The sequence below is a fragment of the Haliaeetus leucocephalus genome, unplaced genomic scaffold (assembly GCF_000737465.1).
Source record: "Haliaeetus leucocephalus isolate CR32 unplaced genomic scaffold, Haliaeetus_leucocephalus-4.0 Scaffold173, whole genome shotgun sequence".
NCBI classification, from domain to species: domain Eukaryota; kingdom Metazoa; phylum Chordata; class Aves; order Accipitriformes; family Accipitridae; genus Haliaeetus; species Haliaeetus leucocephalus.
The window spans coordinates 9903804-9918227 of record NW_010972609.1 but is presented as its reverse complement, the minus strand read 5'-3'; the positions used below and the strand labels follow the sequence as shown (position 1 = coordinate 9918227).

At 38.4% G+C, this 14424-nt stretch overlaps 1 protein-coding gene across 2 annotated transcripts in view; it reads left to right on the top strand.

The window, feature by feature from the left end:
• AMPD3 (adenosine monophosphate deaminase 3) overlaps nt 1–14424 on the top strand; it is a 35758-nt gene that overhangs the window by 16228 nt on the left and 5106 nt on the right. Inside the window, exons 7-14 of one of the 2 annotated variants that reach the window (XM_010563795.1) lie at nt 5785–5979; nt 6225–6356; nt 7211–7374; nt 8546–8672; nt 9512–9675; nt 11736–11856; nt 13852–14025; nt 14252–14335. In XM_010563795.1, coding sequence (XP_010562097.1) covers nt 5785–5979; nt 6225–6356; nt 7211–7374; nt 8546–8672; nt 9512–9675; nt 11736–11856; nt 13852–14025; nt 14252–14311 — 1137 coding nt within the window. In that variant the 3' untranslated portion in view covers nt 14312–14335. Of the gene's footprint in view, nt 1–5784; nt 5980–6224; nt 6357–7210; nt 7375–8545; nt 8673–9511; nt 9676–11735; nt 11857–13851; nt 14026–14251; nt 14336–14424 lie in introns of those variants that run through there. The other variant, XM_010563794.1, reaches the window with a different exon arrangement.

Sequence of the window (14424 nt, the reverse complement as noted above, 5' to 3'; positions counted from 1 at the left end):
TTTTTTTTCCCCAGTAGCTACGTACTGACTTTGGTGATGAAATTCAGTTTCATCATATAAACCAAAAGTGATAGCAAATGGGAAGGCTTATGGGTTAGCCTAAGATTAAAAGAACAGGAATGCCTCTGTACCTCTGTTAGCATTACATGTAATGGTGCCTTACCACTGTTAACTGACAGTAAAGCTGTATTTTGTGCTTCCAAAGCAGTGCGCATACTACTTCTCCCCTCCTGTCTTGCAGAGATGCTGAGGTAAATTCTTGTGTCTGCCCTCAGTCTTGCAAGTAAGCACAAAATGTTGAGGCAGAAAGCCATCAATCATTATAATGCAAAAAATCTGTAGAGACCATAAAGAAAGCTTTTCCTCTGTCCTTTTAGTAATAAAAAGACCAAAAAAAGAAATTTGTTTCTCTTCACAGCAGTGTTATTTCTGTATTCGTGTGAATACAAACATTATAGGGCTTGATTCTTTGCATTTTGCAATGAGTACAGCCAAAGAAGAAGCTGGAGACACAGAGATTTGCATCTCCTGTCTCCTGGGTTTTGGGTTGCTCTGGATGGTGTAAGTATGAATTAGACAAGCTCCTGAGGGGCTCTGCCCAGCTCTAGGGACTATTTTGGCTGTCAGGAGCGTTACTGCTAGGGCAGAGTATTTTGTGTCTTCTGCCTCTCATGCTGATTACAAAGCTGCAAGGAAAGAATCAAGCTCATTGTATAAAGCTGTTGCATCCTATCTGAAAAGCTAATGCAATATAAATATATTGGTGAGCAGGGAATCTAGCAGTGGGATGTGAAATGACTTCCCTTCAATCCAGCATTGAATTAAAGGCTGCAGAGGATTCACTGTCAAGTTCATGAAACCCATAGCTATCGGCGTAGAAGTATTTATGAGTTAAAGTGCATGTGTTTGGAAAATCAGGTAGTTGTCAACTGCAGATACTAATCTATGCACTGGAAAAGTTCAGTATCATTTAAAGGGCTTCCCTTGGCATTTGTTTTTGCTCTATTTATCACTTACTGCTCTGAATCTAGAGCATATGCCTAATTCAGTGCAACACTATTTCTGATATGCACAGCTAAGCATCCATAAAATAGATCTGCGCTGGGTGTTTTGTGGAGATTTGAGAGACAGTGGAAGGAAGGAGAAGCAATGCAGGAAGACAAGGAAGGCAAGAGTGGTTTAGGGAAGTTGATGCTGGTGAGACGTGATTTGGAGGGCAATGGGAACTCCTTCAAGCTGCAAGTTGTACATAGATGTAACTATCTTGACTGAGAAGTACAAGCATTTAATCCACAAAGCCTGCGGACAGAATGGCTTGGGTGGTCAGATCAATAACGACAGGCAAGGGCTAGCCTGAACTGAGAAGGTGCAGTGGAAGACAGGCTGGCTTCATTACATGGAGAACTGCTGAGTGAAGGGAACTCTACCACCCTTTAATTGCAAGGAAATTGATGTCCACCGTTGCTTGAATGACATGATGGAATTAAAAGAATTAAGGAAACCTTTGTGTTAACAATTGTTTTCATTTGTTAAAAAGGTGAGTTCACTGAAGGCATATTATGTGTTCCAAGCTAGGCTTCTGTCACTCATTGTGTTTCTTCTTTTCATTGAAGATTAATGTGACCTTGAGTAAAAGGTGTCCTCCTGGGGCGAGGGGAAAATAAGAACTGCAACAAGAAATTTGGCTAAGGGCATGCCACTGAGGGTTTTTTCCACTAACGGGAAATTGGGCTGGAGTGGCATCGTAACAGATTTGGAAACGCAAGTAGAATGTTTGCAAATAGAAGCAAATAGACCTTGTGGTAGGGGCTTATTACTCATGGCCCTGAAAAGCCTCAGCTTACTTCATGTATAGTATGAAGAACAAAGTAATAACATCTTAAAATGGGACTGGTTTTGTCTTTTTTGGGGGGAGGGAGGAGGCAAAGGTGGCATTTGTCACCCTTATATAAATGCAGTCTGTTCAAATTCTTTTCATAGATGCCTTTCATAATTAACAATGAAATTAGTAACAATTTCTCAGCATGATAACATTTTTTATTATTATTATTATAATAAAATCCCTATAAGGTATGTCTAAGGATTCTGTGTTTAGATGCTTCGTTTAGATAGGATTGCACACTGAATTGTGAAAGTGCATAAAAGCATACACACTAATTATGTGCTAGGGTAGGTCAAAGCTCAAATCATTAAAACCTTCCAAAAAGTTGCATTGCTTCTAAAAAAAAAATGAAGAAAAAGCCATGTGATACTCTGTAAGACTTTTGTTGTTACTGAAGTTGCTGCTTACCCAAAGGTCAGAATACACCAGGTAGTTAAAAAAGGTAGCCAAAGTACTGCACATTCTCTGGAAAAACCATGAAGGAGACTCTAGGAAAGTCTTTTTACTCTTGGGAATAAATATATTTAGGGAGAGGGAGGAGGGGAAAATCTTGGTTCTTAGAGAATAAGCCTGATGTGATTAGCTCAGCTATAGAGCTATGTGTGATATGCTTGTGGGGACCAGAGAAGATTTCACAGGAGCTTACTGAATTGCAGAGGCACACTTGAGAGAATTATTTCTCAAAGGGAAGCAGGACTTTAAAAGAAATGCAGTTACTACTGTGTCATTCATGTGATCCTTGCATACAAGCAAACCAAACAAAATGTGGCCTTGCTTTCTGTCCTTACCCTCTTAACAGTAGTGAATTCATGTTGATTTAAAGAAAGAGGAATTGTTTTGTTTTAGTTTGGTTTTTTTCAAGACTCATTAATTCCAGTAACTGAGCCACCACTGGAACTAGTGCATTCTGAAATTCAATAAACTACACTTATTCAGGTTCCCTACACCTGGTATTCTAATCTTGTGACTTGTTTTTCCTGAATGTTTAATGCTTATAGGGCATCTATTAACTGTTATTTCATTCTCCCATGTAAGTTGACCAAGCCTCGCAGTTTGGAGTATTTCACTGGTCCAGGAGGAGTTTATAGTAAACAATATTTGTTTCTAAAACAGAAGATGTTTATTATCCTGAGTAAGCATATATATAATGCACTTGGGTTTAAATGGCTATACAGGTACTCTGAGGAGTGTAATAATATGTCAAGTGGAGCTGTTTTTACTATTTTAGACACAGCTTTGTTTACTGTGCATTAGTAGTGTACTTCACATTGTATACTTCATGTTGTGTACTTCGAGAGAGTAATATGTTTCTTGCTTTTTCATTTAAAGTGTCCAGCATATTTGAACTAGGCAGTGATTAACAATTAAATGTTAATGTTTAGGATTCAGTTTATATCCTGGTCTTCAGTTATGCTATTAACAGTCACATGGAGATGGATTTACCCTTAGAAAGCGACAACTTCTGTATGCATAAACTGCAAACTAAGTGACTGCATGTGCCAAGTAAAACTGGCATTTCTGTGGACTGTATGTCATAGCATAAGCTGAGGTTTACATTGCAGGAGTATGGCTGTTACTTATTCAGGTGCTCCATGATCTGTTTCCTACGGATCCTTAAAAGCAGATCAGGATGTCTGTTGGTGGAATCTGAAACTGCAGACATAGTCACTACACAAAGGGGAACAGGCTGGTCTCACATACGTGTCCATGTTTGCAGTTTCCTGGACAGAAGAGTCCTGGATGAGAGTCCTTGCAGAGAAGTAGGTTCAGTGACTCCTTGTAGCTAGCTGGTTTATCTGAGAATTCCTTCTAGTGTGAACTCTTGCATACAGGCTATGCAGCTCTTGTTGGGAGTGTGTCCCTGGGAATGCTAGTTATTTCCATTTTAAAAAGCATAGTGCAGTGGGTTCAACTTGTATCCAATGTCAGCATCCAGCCTTCAGATCTTGTTCCATTATTGCTTGTGAGACTGAAGTGTCCCCTTGTTGTCTCTTCTGGATGTACAAATACCTGTTTACAGTTGATCACGTTAACTCTCAAATTGCACCTTGAAAGCCAAATAAGTTTCATTTTTACAATTACATGGCAGGGTGGGTTCTCCAGCTCCTATTTCCTTTTGTGACGTTTCTTGGGAATGTTGTCAGTATTTGTTTTTTTTAAACCTTTAAATGTAGACAGCAAAACTGGGTGCGTTCTGACAGCTGCATTACCAGTATTGTGCAGAAGCAAGATTATTTTTTATTTCTGCTTTGAAGCTCCTTTCTTACTCCATATGAGGAGTTGGAGCAGCCTTTTCCACTACAGTTTCACATAAGACTTCATGGTAAAGTGTTACTTATAAGAATTCCGAACCAGCTCCTACCAATATATGGGACAGTACTGTGTGGTGCTTTTTAGACTTATTATCTGAATAATCATGTCCCTGTTACATTATCATCTTGAAACTTGTGTTACAAACTGACTGTCTGGCTTCCTACTCCTTCTGCAGAACCATTCTGCCGGTTGGTCTTGTAAGACTTGTCTCCAGTACCAGGCAGTTGGTGCACAAGGCACATGTTAGAAATAGTGAACAAGTTGGCGATTGCTTCTGACCACACATGCCTGTGCTCACAGCCGTCTATGTCCAGGTAGGGCCTGGGCCAGAGGAAAATGGGAAGCTTAGCAGGCAGGCTGCAGCACTGTGGCTTCTGGGTGAGCTGAAACTGCTTCTGCTAGGATTTGGCAGTCTGGACTTGAAGGCAGTTTCAGAGTCTGTCAAACTGTCCCCAGGGCCATTGTGCTCATTATGTGTCAACTGTGAAATCTAATCAGAACAGTGGTTTGTTTTGGTTTTAAATTGATAGGAATTTGTTGGTAGAGTAATTTCATTGTTTTGCCTAGGACATGCGTTAGGCTGTTTTCTTGTTCAGTCAGAATTTCTCAAGGAAATTCAAAGCAAATGGACCCTGGAGCAGCAGCTCTGCTGCTCCACACACTGGATATTGCTGTGCTGTTAGATTCCTTAAGGCCATTATTCCAGCTAAGGCCTATTCTTCCCTTTAAAGTACTTGGTCCTTAGAAACTGCAAACATACTGGAAGTAAAACTTAAATCAACAAACCAACCCCCAAATCTCATCAGTTATTTGTGTTCTAATATAGGCTGCTCAAATAGCAGTGCAAGCTTCTGAGTAAAAGAAAAGTATACCCGTGGAAACCATTTGGTTCTTGTAAATTTTTTTTAAAAATGGGACTTCAACAACAAACTGAAGGAGTACACTCAGCCCTTCTGTGAAGCTTGCACTTCCCTTAGTGTGTGAAGAGATCTGAAGAAAGTGAAAAATCTGTCAGCATTATGAGTAGCTGTATTATTATTAAACTTGGGAAAAAAAGGTGACAAAATCTCTCATATGTTCATTTTGCAGTTCTAGTGACCCAAGGTGTTTCATTTGGCTGAAATAAAAAAATTAATTGTACTTTTGAAAATGGCTGAGAATTCCAGGTCCTTTCAGTCAGAGAGGATTGTTATAACTACAGTCTATAACTAGGAAGACATCATCAGTTTATGGATGAAATAAAAGGATACTACAGGATCAGAGTGTCCTTTAAGGCAGTATCAAATTTAATCTGAACTGAGGTTCTGTGATTGGCACTTTTAATGTATCTTAACTTGTCAAAAATTTTCTTATTTAAATAGGAAAGTATTAATTGAGGGCTATTTTATTTATAGTTCTGCTTATTGAATAATTCCTCCAAACCCAAAATCTCAGGGTTCTGAAACATTTTGACTTGCTTAGGCAGTAATCCATTTGTTACTTGAGGAATATTGTAGAAGGCTTTAGTCATTGTTGTCACTGACATAGGTACTTTGCTAATTTAAGTTTATGTATATGGATGATGAGCATGAATAACCTTTTGATTACAGGTTGATACTCATATCCATGCTGCTGCTTGCATGAACCAGAAACACTTATTGAGGTTTATTAAACACACATATCAAACGGAGCCCGACAGGATTGTTGCAGAGAAAAAAGGCAAGAAGATGACTTTAAAGCAAGTCTTTGAAAGCCTTCACATGGACCCTTATGATCTCACTGTAGATTCTTTAGATGTCCACGCAGTAAGTCTATTAAAATGGCAAAATAAATGAGAGAAAGCTAAGTTTTCTAAGTGTGAAATTCTGGTTTCTACAGTTTTTGCATGATAACTTATTAAATCAGGATTTGAACTCATGCATTACTTTTCATGTTTGAAGTAAGTTAGCATAGGCTTTTTCTTTCTGTGCCTTTTATTGCTAGGCAATTTAATTTATAAACTATTGTATGTACTTAAAACCGTGGTTATTTGGGTTTTTTCCTCCTCCAGGGTCGTCAAACATTTCATCGATTTGACAAATTCAATTCCAAGTACAATCCAGTTGGTGCCAGTGAGCTGAGGGACTTGTATTTGAAAACTGAGAACTACATTGGTGGTGAATATTTTGCTCGTATGGTCAAGGTAAATAAGTTTCAAACTTTTCCAGCTGTAGAGAAATGAAGGTTTGTAAAAGATTTGTGATGTCATAATTGTATCTAGAGCTAACACTATGGTTAAGTGATTCCAAGTATTGGGCTTGCTCTAGCAAGTCATCGGAGAAAGACCTCTGCTAAGTCAGCCACTGCTGCTTGCTAAATAATTTTATGAATTAGAAATTCATACACGTAACTTGTGTATGAGTTCAAAGCAGAGTTGTGTGCAGTTTCAAACTAATGGAGAGCAGCCAAGGATCAATTCACTGGCTTAATATTTTGTTAGGATGTAGTTGGCTAGTGGTAGCTGCTGGGAAGGAGGAGCTCAGGAAGCACCTCTGCATAAATCTCTATCTGCACATGCATGCACAGGCTTCAAATTCATTTCTTACAACAAAAGAATTAGTAGTTTTCATCAACAGCATGTCAGCTCTTCTAAAATGTACAGAAGTGCTTGTCTAAAATTAATAGCCTTTAAATTGCTACTACCATGGATTCTGGGTCAGAGTCTCCATTGGTCTGCAGATTTTATGTAGTCATTTACTACAGTTTAAATAGTATAATTCTGATTTACCAATTTTAACCATATGTCTTACAAAGGTGTTAGGAATAACTGCACAAGAATATTGTCCTCTAAATCTAGGTGTTACAGTTAGTTATACTCAACTGGTATCTGAGGTAGCTTGCTAGTAGAATATTTAGATGCCTAGAGATTACCTTTATCTTTAAAGGGTGATAATACAGTTATTTCTGGTCTGAGGAAAATACAACGATAAATTACACTACTAGCTGTAAATGATCTTCAGTGTTCATATTAAAGCAAATATATTTATTACTTACTAGGAAGTAGCCCGGGAACTAGAAGAAAGTAAGTACCAGTATACAGAACCCCGCTTATCCATTTATGGACGGTCTCCAGATGAATGGCTGAACTTGGCAAAATGGTTCATTAAGCATAAAGTTTATTCCCCTAATATGCGCTGGATAATTCAGGTTCCCAGAATCTAGTAAGTATTCAGGAGCTCTTGGTAATTTTAATAGTTTGAAATCATACCAATGATTTGTTTTAATTTCTGATATTTTGTAGATGGTTTATGAGCTGTCCTGTAGTTCTGTTTATATGCAACAGCCTGGGAAATTTATTCTTGACCATTGCTGTGGTTTTCCTGACAGTCTGGGGGTGGAAGAGAGGAGATGGGGTTTGAATCTACTCTTTATGAAGCTATTCAAACCTACTGTGAATTATTTGTAAGTCTGAAGATACTGAAACCAAAAATTACAACTGGGTGAAATTAAACTGCATTCAAAGGCAAGTTAAAATGCAATTTAGTAATGAAAATAAATCAACTCATAAAGGAGTAGAAAATGCTCTGTAAAACTGTTGCCATCAAACCTCCTCAAGATCAGTGACAAATGACAGTGAACTTGGAAATGCAACCCCGATTGCTGATTTGCAAGCTTAAATCAATACCAGTTTTTCTTAGTTTTTAAGCATCCTTTGGGACTTTTATTAAATGGTTCTTTGTTTCTAATACTGTATATTGTAATACAGTCTCCCATGATAATTTTGTCAGCCTTAATAGCTGAGCTTCATGTTTTGATATTGCATAGTTGGAATATGAATAGAGAAGGAGCTGTCATGGTCGCATATATCCCCCAGAGTGTGTTTCTCATTAGGGAGAAAGTTTCTCTAATTTCCTTTCTTATGTACATAGTGGAGTCAACACTTTCATTAAGTCATGCACTTAATGATACACTGAAGTACTGTCCCTCTTTTCTGAGAGGCTCACTAAAACAGAACATTCTACTTTGATTTGGAGTAGTTAACAACTTTGGAAAACAACCTTTCATGAGAGGTAATTCCTTATCTCACATATTAGTATTTGGATTGCTATAAAGGAAAGGGTCACTGTACTTGAGACGGCATCTACCCCTGCATGCTGTCTCTATTTTTGGAGCACTTGGGAGCTTTAGCAGAGCCTGGATGAAGCAGAGTGCCAGGCAGTGCAGGAAACAGAGCACAGAAACAATCCCTGCCCTGACATAAACTTTGAATTTCTGAATCCTGGTAGAACTGAAGCGGTAGAATATACACAAATAACAGAAAATATGAAAGTGGAGGGAAAATATAAGCTGATTAAAGAATGATCAAAACTGTGTATATTTTTTCCCCTTCAGTGACATATTTAGGTCAAAAAATATTCTGCCTAGCTTTGGGAAGATGTTGGAGAACATCTTTGTACCTTTGTTTGAAGCAACAATCAATCCCAAAGACCACAAAGAATTGCACCTTTTCCTTAAATACGTAAGTATGTTTGGATTTTCTGTCTCACATGAAATAGATCCTCTCCTACTCTTAAATTTTGTTTCTCCACAGCTGTTTCCAGACACTAAAAAAGCTTCCTCCTCCATAGATTACTTGTATTATTGTTTTAAAGCCCTGACATAAAATTTAATAAAAGCCTGAGTAAGGTCTTGTTGTCAAATAGCTGCTGTTTATTTCCTCTGAAACAGCTCAACAGCTATTTATTTGTCCTCTCAGTAATCCTCTCTATAAAGAATCACCAAAAAACATTTGCACACTCCTGTGCAGGGGGAACATTGTAATCCAGGATGTGTATTTTGAGTTTACCTCTGGGAGTGGCTTCCAAAAAGGAGGCAACTGAAAGGAAGCATTATGTAGATCCTGATGGGACTCAGGAGAGAGGTGGGGATGTAGCTTGCTGGGATGTGATTAAGAGACATTTCTGAGTGTGTCCCAAATCAGAACTCTGAGGTTTCCTGGGAGCTTCTGGCCTTCAGCTGCTTTTCAAATAACAAAGCAGATGAGTTTAAAGGATTATAATCTGGATCTGAGGGAGTCTTACAGGCCTGTGTCCCCCACAGGAGTCTGAAGGCTTTTGTGCACCTGGGCCTCATATATGTCTCAGAATTAAAAAAATGGGTGAAACTTCCTTCAAGAAAACACATTATTCCTGCTGTCTGCATGGTATGGTAGGAGGGCAGAGCAGCAGGACTGCTAGCGTAAAGAGGGAAACGAAGGAAGAGGACTAGATGCTTTGTACAAGCAAGTCCTGAAGCAAAAGTAATGTTGAAGTTTGCTTCTAGAAAACACTGATTTCTGTGAATCTCTTCTCCCACCAGGTGACTGGGTTTGACAGCGTTGATGATGAATCCAAACATAGTGGCCATATGTTCTCTGACAAGAGCCTTAACCCTGACCTTTGGACCAGTGAGAAGAATCCCCCGTATAGCTATTATTTGTATTATATGTATGTGAACGTCATGTTGCTAAACAACCTTAGGAGGCAAGTAGTCATTTTTCTCTTTTACAAGCTTCCAGAAAGAAAAACCAATAATCTTGGTCTCAATCTAAGTCAGTGTCTAGATAATGTATCTTTTGAAGCAAAGGTTATCTTGAATTATTTTAAAGAGTTCAAGAGGAATACGTGAGTTATTTTGAAAATGTTTAACTGCAAAATGAATTCAAATGAAATGTTCAGAAATTGTAAAGGCATCAGATTATTATCTTGGTTTGACATTCTTGTTTTGTGAATTCCTTAAACCTGAATATATCAAACAAAACAAAAGAAGAAACCCCACAAAATGGACTTTGTTGACCTTTGCTTGGATTCACAGTGGATTTCCAAATATAATGTACCTCTTGGTAGCTTGCTAACTCCTGGTAATTTAAAAGATACAAAGTTATGTTGTGAAATACTGGTTTAAGGGCTGCTGCTGTTATCAAAGATAGACAAAGGAGGACATAATTATGAACTGCACATCTAGCTAACTTACGTTAGCCTGCTTGTTGACTCATTCAGTTTTACTACTTTTGAGACTGATGTCTAGGCAATGCAGGGAGTTACGATACTGAATATGAGATCATGACTGTAAAAGCAGATTTTGGCATCAGGCTCAGTAAAGCCTGAAATTCAACTTCAGGTTATGTTCCTGACTTTGTGGCTGACTCGCTGAGTGATCTGCACAACTGACTCAAATTGAGGCACAGAGAGGTTATCCACTGATATTATGGTGTCATCAGTTACCTTGCAAGGATTTGGTTCATTATTATTTATAAAACATTTTGGGATTTTCTTATAGGAGGTGCACAGATTTGTCATTTTAATAGGTCTTATCCAAGCTAACATTCAGAATGTTACTTCTTCTCTCCCACTGCTACCTCAAGCATTTCTTTCTCTACCACCCTATATAATCAAAACTCATAATAAAAACATCCACCTTAAATTACCTTGTACCTGCAACACCGGCCTAGTTGTTAGTTTTCATTCTATAAAGGGAGGGATATAGTACAGCAGATATCTAAGTCATCCCTTTCTCCTGACTTCCTTTACATTCTCTATAGTCTACCGTTTTTTCTTTTCCAAAGACAGAGATTCTGTCAGAACTTACACATTTCTTTTTTACCTCAAGATCATTTCAACTACTGTTTGAAAATCTCCCTAGATAATCATTAAATATTCTTTAGAGCCAAGGCAGATAATGACACGATTTCATCAATGAGTCAGTAAAACTGTTCACCCTGTTAAACTGAGGCACCATAGCCAGTCCATTACAATAGTGTTTTATGCTTTTGGTAGCATTAATGAAGTCAGCAAGGATGGATTACACCCTCACATCCATTTACAGGAGAAATGTTACTAAACATCATTCTAGAACTGCCTTATACTCTAGCAGTCCTTGTTGAAATTCTTTGTTTTGAACATTTCCAAACACTTACAGGACATTCGTCTGCACTGAATAACAGGGTCCATTATAATCTAAAACCCAGCATAATTTTTAATATAGATGATAAAAATAAAATAGTTCTAGAAATTATAGCGTGAGGTCTAGTGTAATAACTAACACTCCTAGATCATCTCTGTGCTACTGAGGGTGTGGTTTTATGCTACACTTAACCTGGTGAGATGGCAGGTTGTCATCACACTAGATAGTGTTAGCTAACACTTGGCAACATGCTTCCTCTTCTTCCCTCATTCTGAATCTAGGAATTATGTGGCCACAGGTTGCATCAGTTCATTTAGCTTTCCATCTGCCAGTTCCCTCAACTGAAATCAGTTCAGTAACTGTTCACCCAGTGGCTAAGCAATTGCTAAATGAGATGTAACTGGGGAAGGAAAGAAGAAGGAAGACACAAATATATCAGGTAGTGGAAGGGTCTCGGGTAGAGGGACCTGCCGCTTTTGACAGCAGCACACAGGTAGGCCTGATTAGATGTCACATCAAATTGTATGAGAATGTGTAACTTCTAATTTTTTTACATTTTCTTATTAATGATAATTATATACAAAATAGATGAAGAACAGTGCATTTTTTTGTTAGCGGAACTTGTGTTTAATCTCCTCAGGGAAAGAGGCATGTGTACTTTTCTGTTTCGACCTCACTGTGGAGAAGCTGGGTCTATCACACACCTTGTATCAGCCTTTCTGACAGCAGACAACATTTCTCATGGATTGCTCTTGAAGAAGGTATTGCTTGGTTGGTCACCTAATCACTGTCTGCTTAGACATCAGTCACTGGTTCAAACAGCAGTCACCAAATTGACTTTATCTGGGCAGCCCAAAATTAATTTTCTTAGCAAGACACAAGTAACTCTTTACTTTGATCAGAAACACCACCTGCAGTACTGTGTTCAGCTCTAGGGGCCCCAGTATAAGAAGGACATGGACCTGCTCGAGTGAGTCAAGACGAGGGTCCCAAAGATGATCAGGGGACTGAAGCACCTCTCCTATGAAGACAGGCTGAGAGAGTTGGGGTTGTTCAGCCTGGAGAAGAGAAGGCTCCAGGGAGACCTTACTGCAGCCTTCCAGTACCTAAAGGGGGCCTATTGGAAAGCTGGAGAGGGACTTTTTATAAGGGCATGTAGTGATAGGACAAGGGGTAATGGCTTTAAACTGAAAGAGGGCAGATTTAGATTAGGTGTAAGGAAGCTCTTGACTGTGAGGGTGGTGGGGCACTGGAACAGGTTGCCCTTAGAGGTTGTGGACGCCCCATCCCTGGAATTGTTCAAGGCCAGGCTGGATGGGGCTTTGAGCAACCTGGTCTAGTGGAAGATGTCCTTGCCCACGGCAGGGGGGGTGAAACTAGATGATCTTTGTGGTCCCTTCCAACCCCAACCATTCTATGTTTCTAAGAAATAAATAAGCTCAGCTGAACTTCGTATTTCTTACTTAAGCTACAAAAATACAGCTTTTTCCAAAGTATTTTAAAGCTGTGTCTTTATAGGGAAGAACAACTGTTCAGATACATCAAGGACTTGGCGGCACCTGTTTTTGATTACTCCAAGCATAGCTAAAATTACATGGAAAAAACTGCTTAGACTTGTTATTACTCCCTGGTATAGGTCCCAGAAGAATTTAAGGAAAGGTCTAGTTTTTTCTGTACAGAGACAAAGGCCATTTTCCCTGACTGGCATCCCTTTACTTAAAGGTTCATTCAGAAGTTCATTAAGGTTTTGATTATTTATATCTAGAGTAACTGGGATCACTTGATCAAGAAATTTAACATAGCTGTATAACACAGCAATATTTTATATACAACTTGATTGTTATGACAGGACAAATGTTATCATTCCTGGCATATGAGTTAATAAAAACGATCACACAACTCATTGCCAGGCTACTGTTTTGTAATTAAAATAATTGGTCAGTGGGTGGCAGACTTGCACTGAGTTTATTGCAATTTTTTGGGACAGACTTCTCTTATAAGTTGGATTTTCTGGTTAATGCTGGAAAATTCTCACTGTATTTTTCAACGTACCCAAGAACAAAGAAAAATTTTGCCTGAAATCATGTCCGATGTAATGCTCAGAATGAGTAATTCCTAAAATATAGACCCAGACAGAGTAGTACTAAGGCTGTATGTGACCAAAGCATTCTCCTTTTCACTCTCTCCTATTTAGTCTGGTGTGATAACCTGGCACAGCAGGCAATAATAATAAAGGTACTTGTTAGGTTCACAGGTTGATTAAGCCAAAAATAGTAATAAAGATGAGGTGACCACAGATTATTTATATTGTGTGCAACAGCAACACATGACTTCTAATAAAACTTCTTCTGCTCCTAAAATTTACCTATTGGACTGCAGTTTTGAAAATAACAAATTTCTTAGCAGTTCTTACACATCTGTTATCTGTGACTTTCAGGTTTTGCGGGAAGGTATGCAGTTAGTATCAAATGCAGTGCTCTTATTAGTCATCTATACTTGCTAATTACACTAATATTAGTCACTGTATTTTTAAAAAAGTGACATAGGAGGAATATAAATTACTTTTATAAAGATCAGTAACATTTAAAATTAAGACTTTCAAATATTTTCTAAAGAAGTCAGAGTTTAGTTTCAACCTACTTTTTTGGTCTTGGTCCTCCCTCTGTAATGCTTTTTCCAATTTTATCCAAGGGAAATCCTTCCTTTTTTCATTATCCTGTACTACCATTAAATGCTGATTGTGTTTTGTTTTGCAGAGTCCTGTCCTCCAGTATCTTTATTATCTTGCACAAATACCCATTGCTATGTCTCCACTTAGTAACAACAGCCTATTCCTGGAGTACTCAAAAAATCCACTACGGGAATTTCTACATAAGGGACTTCATGTCTCTCTCTCCACAGATGATCCTATGCAGTTTCATTATACAAAGGTAAGAATTGCAAAAAGCACTTGTCTTTGAATTTGGCAACAGTACCACATAGGTCCAGAATGACCTGAAAGCTATTTTATGTCATTGCTTAGGATATAAAGTTTCATGTCTTTCAGTCACTTCATTCATTATTCTTCCTCATTCTCAGTCTGCTACTCACTGTTAGGTTTCAGAGGGAAATGTCTGATTTCCTAATTATGTTTCTTTTGTACTCTTGCCTCTCCAGTGTTGGCTGTTGAAGTATAGAATGAAGGATGAGGCTGAAGGGAGGTTTGAGCCTTCATAAACAATCCTCTAGAGTGCCAGGAAAGTCCAGTTTCCTTACTAATAAATCTGGGGAAGTACATTACAAAAACACTATGTGGAATCTCAGAAGATGACGTATGAGCTGTTTGCTCA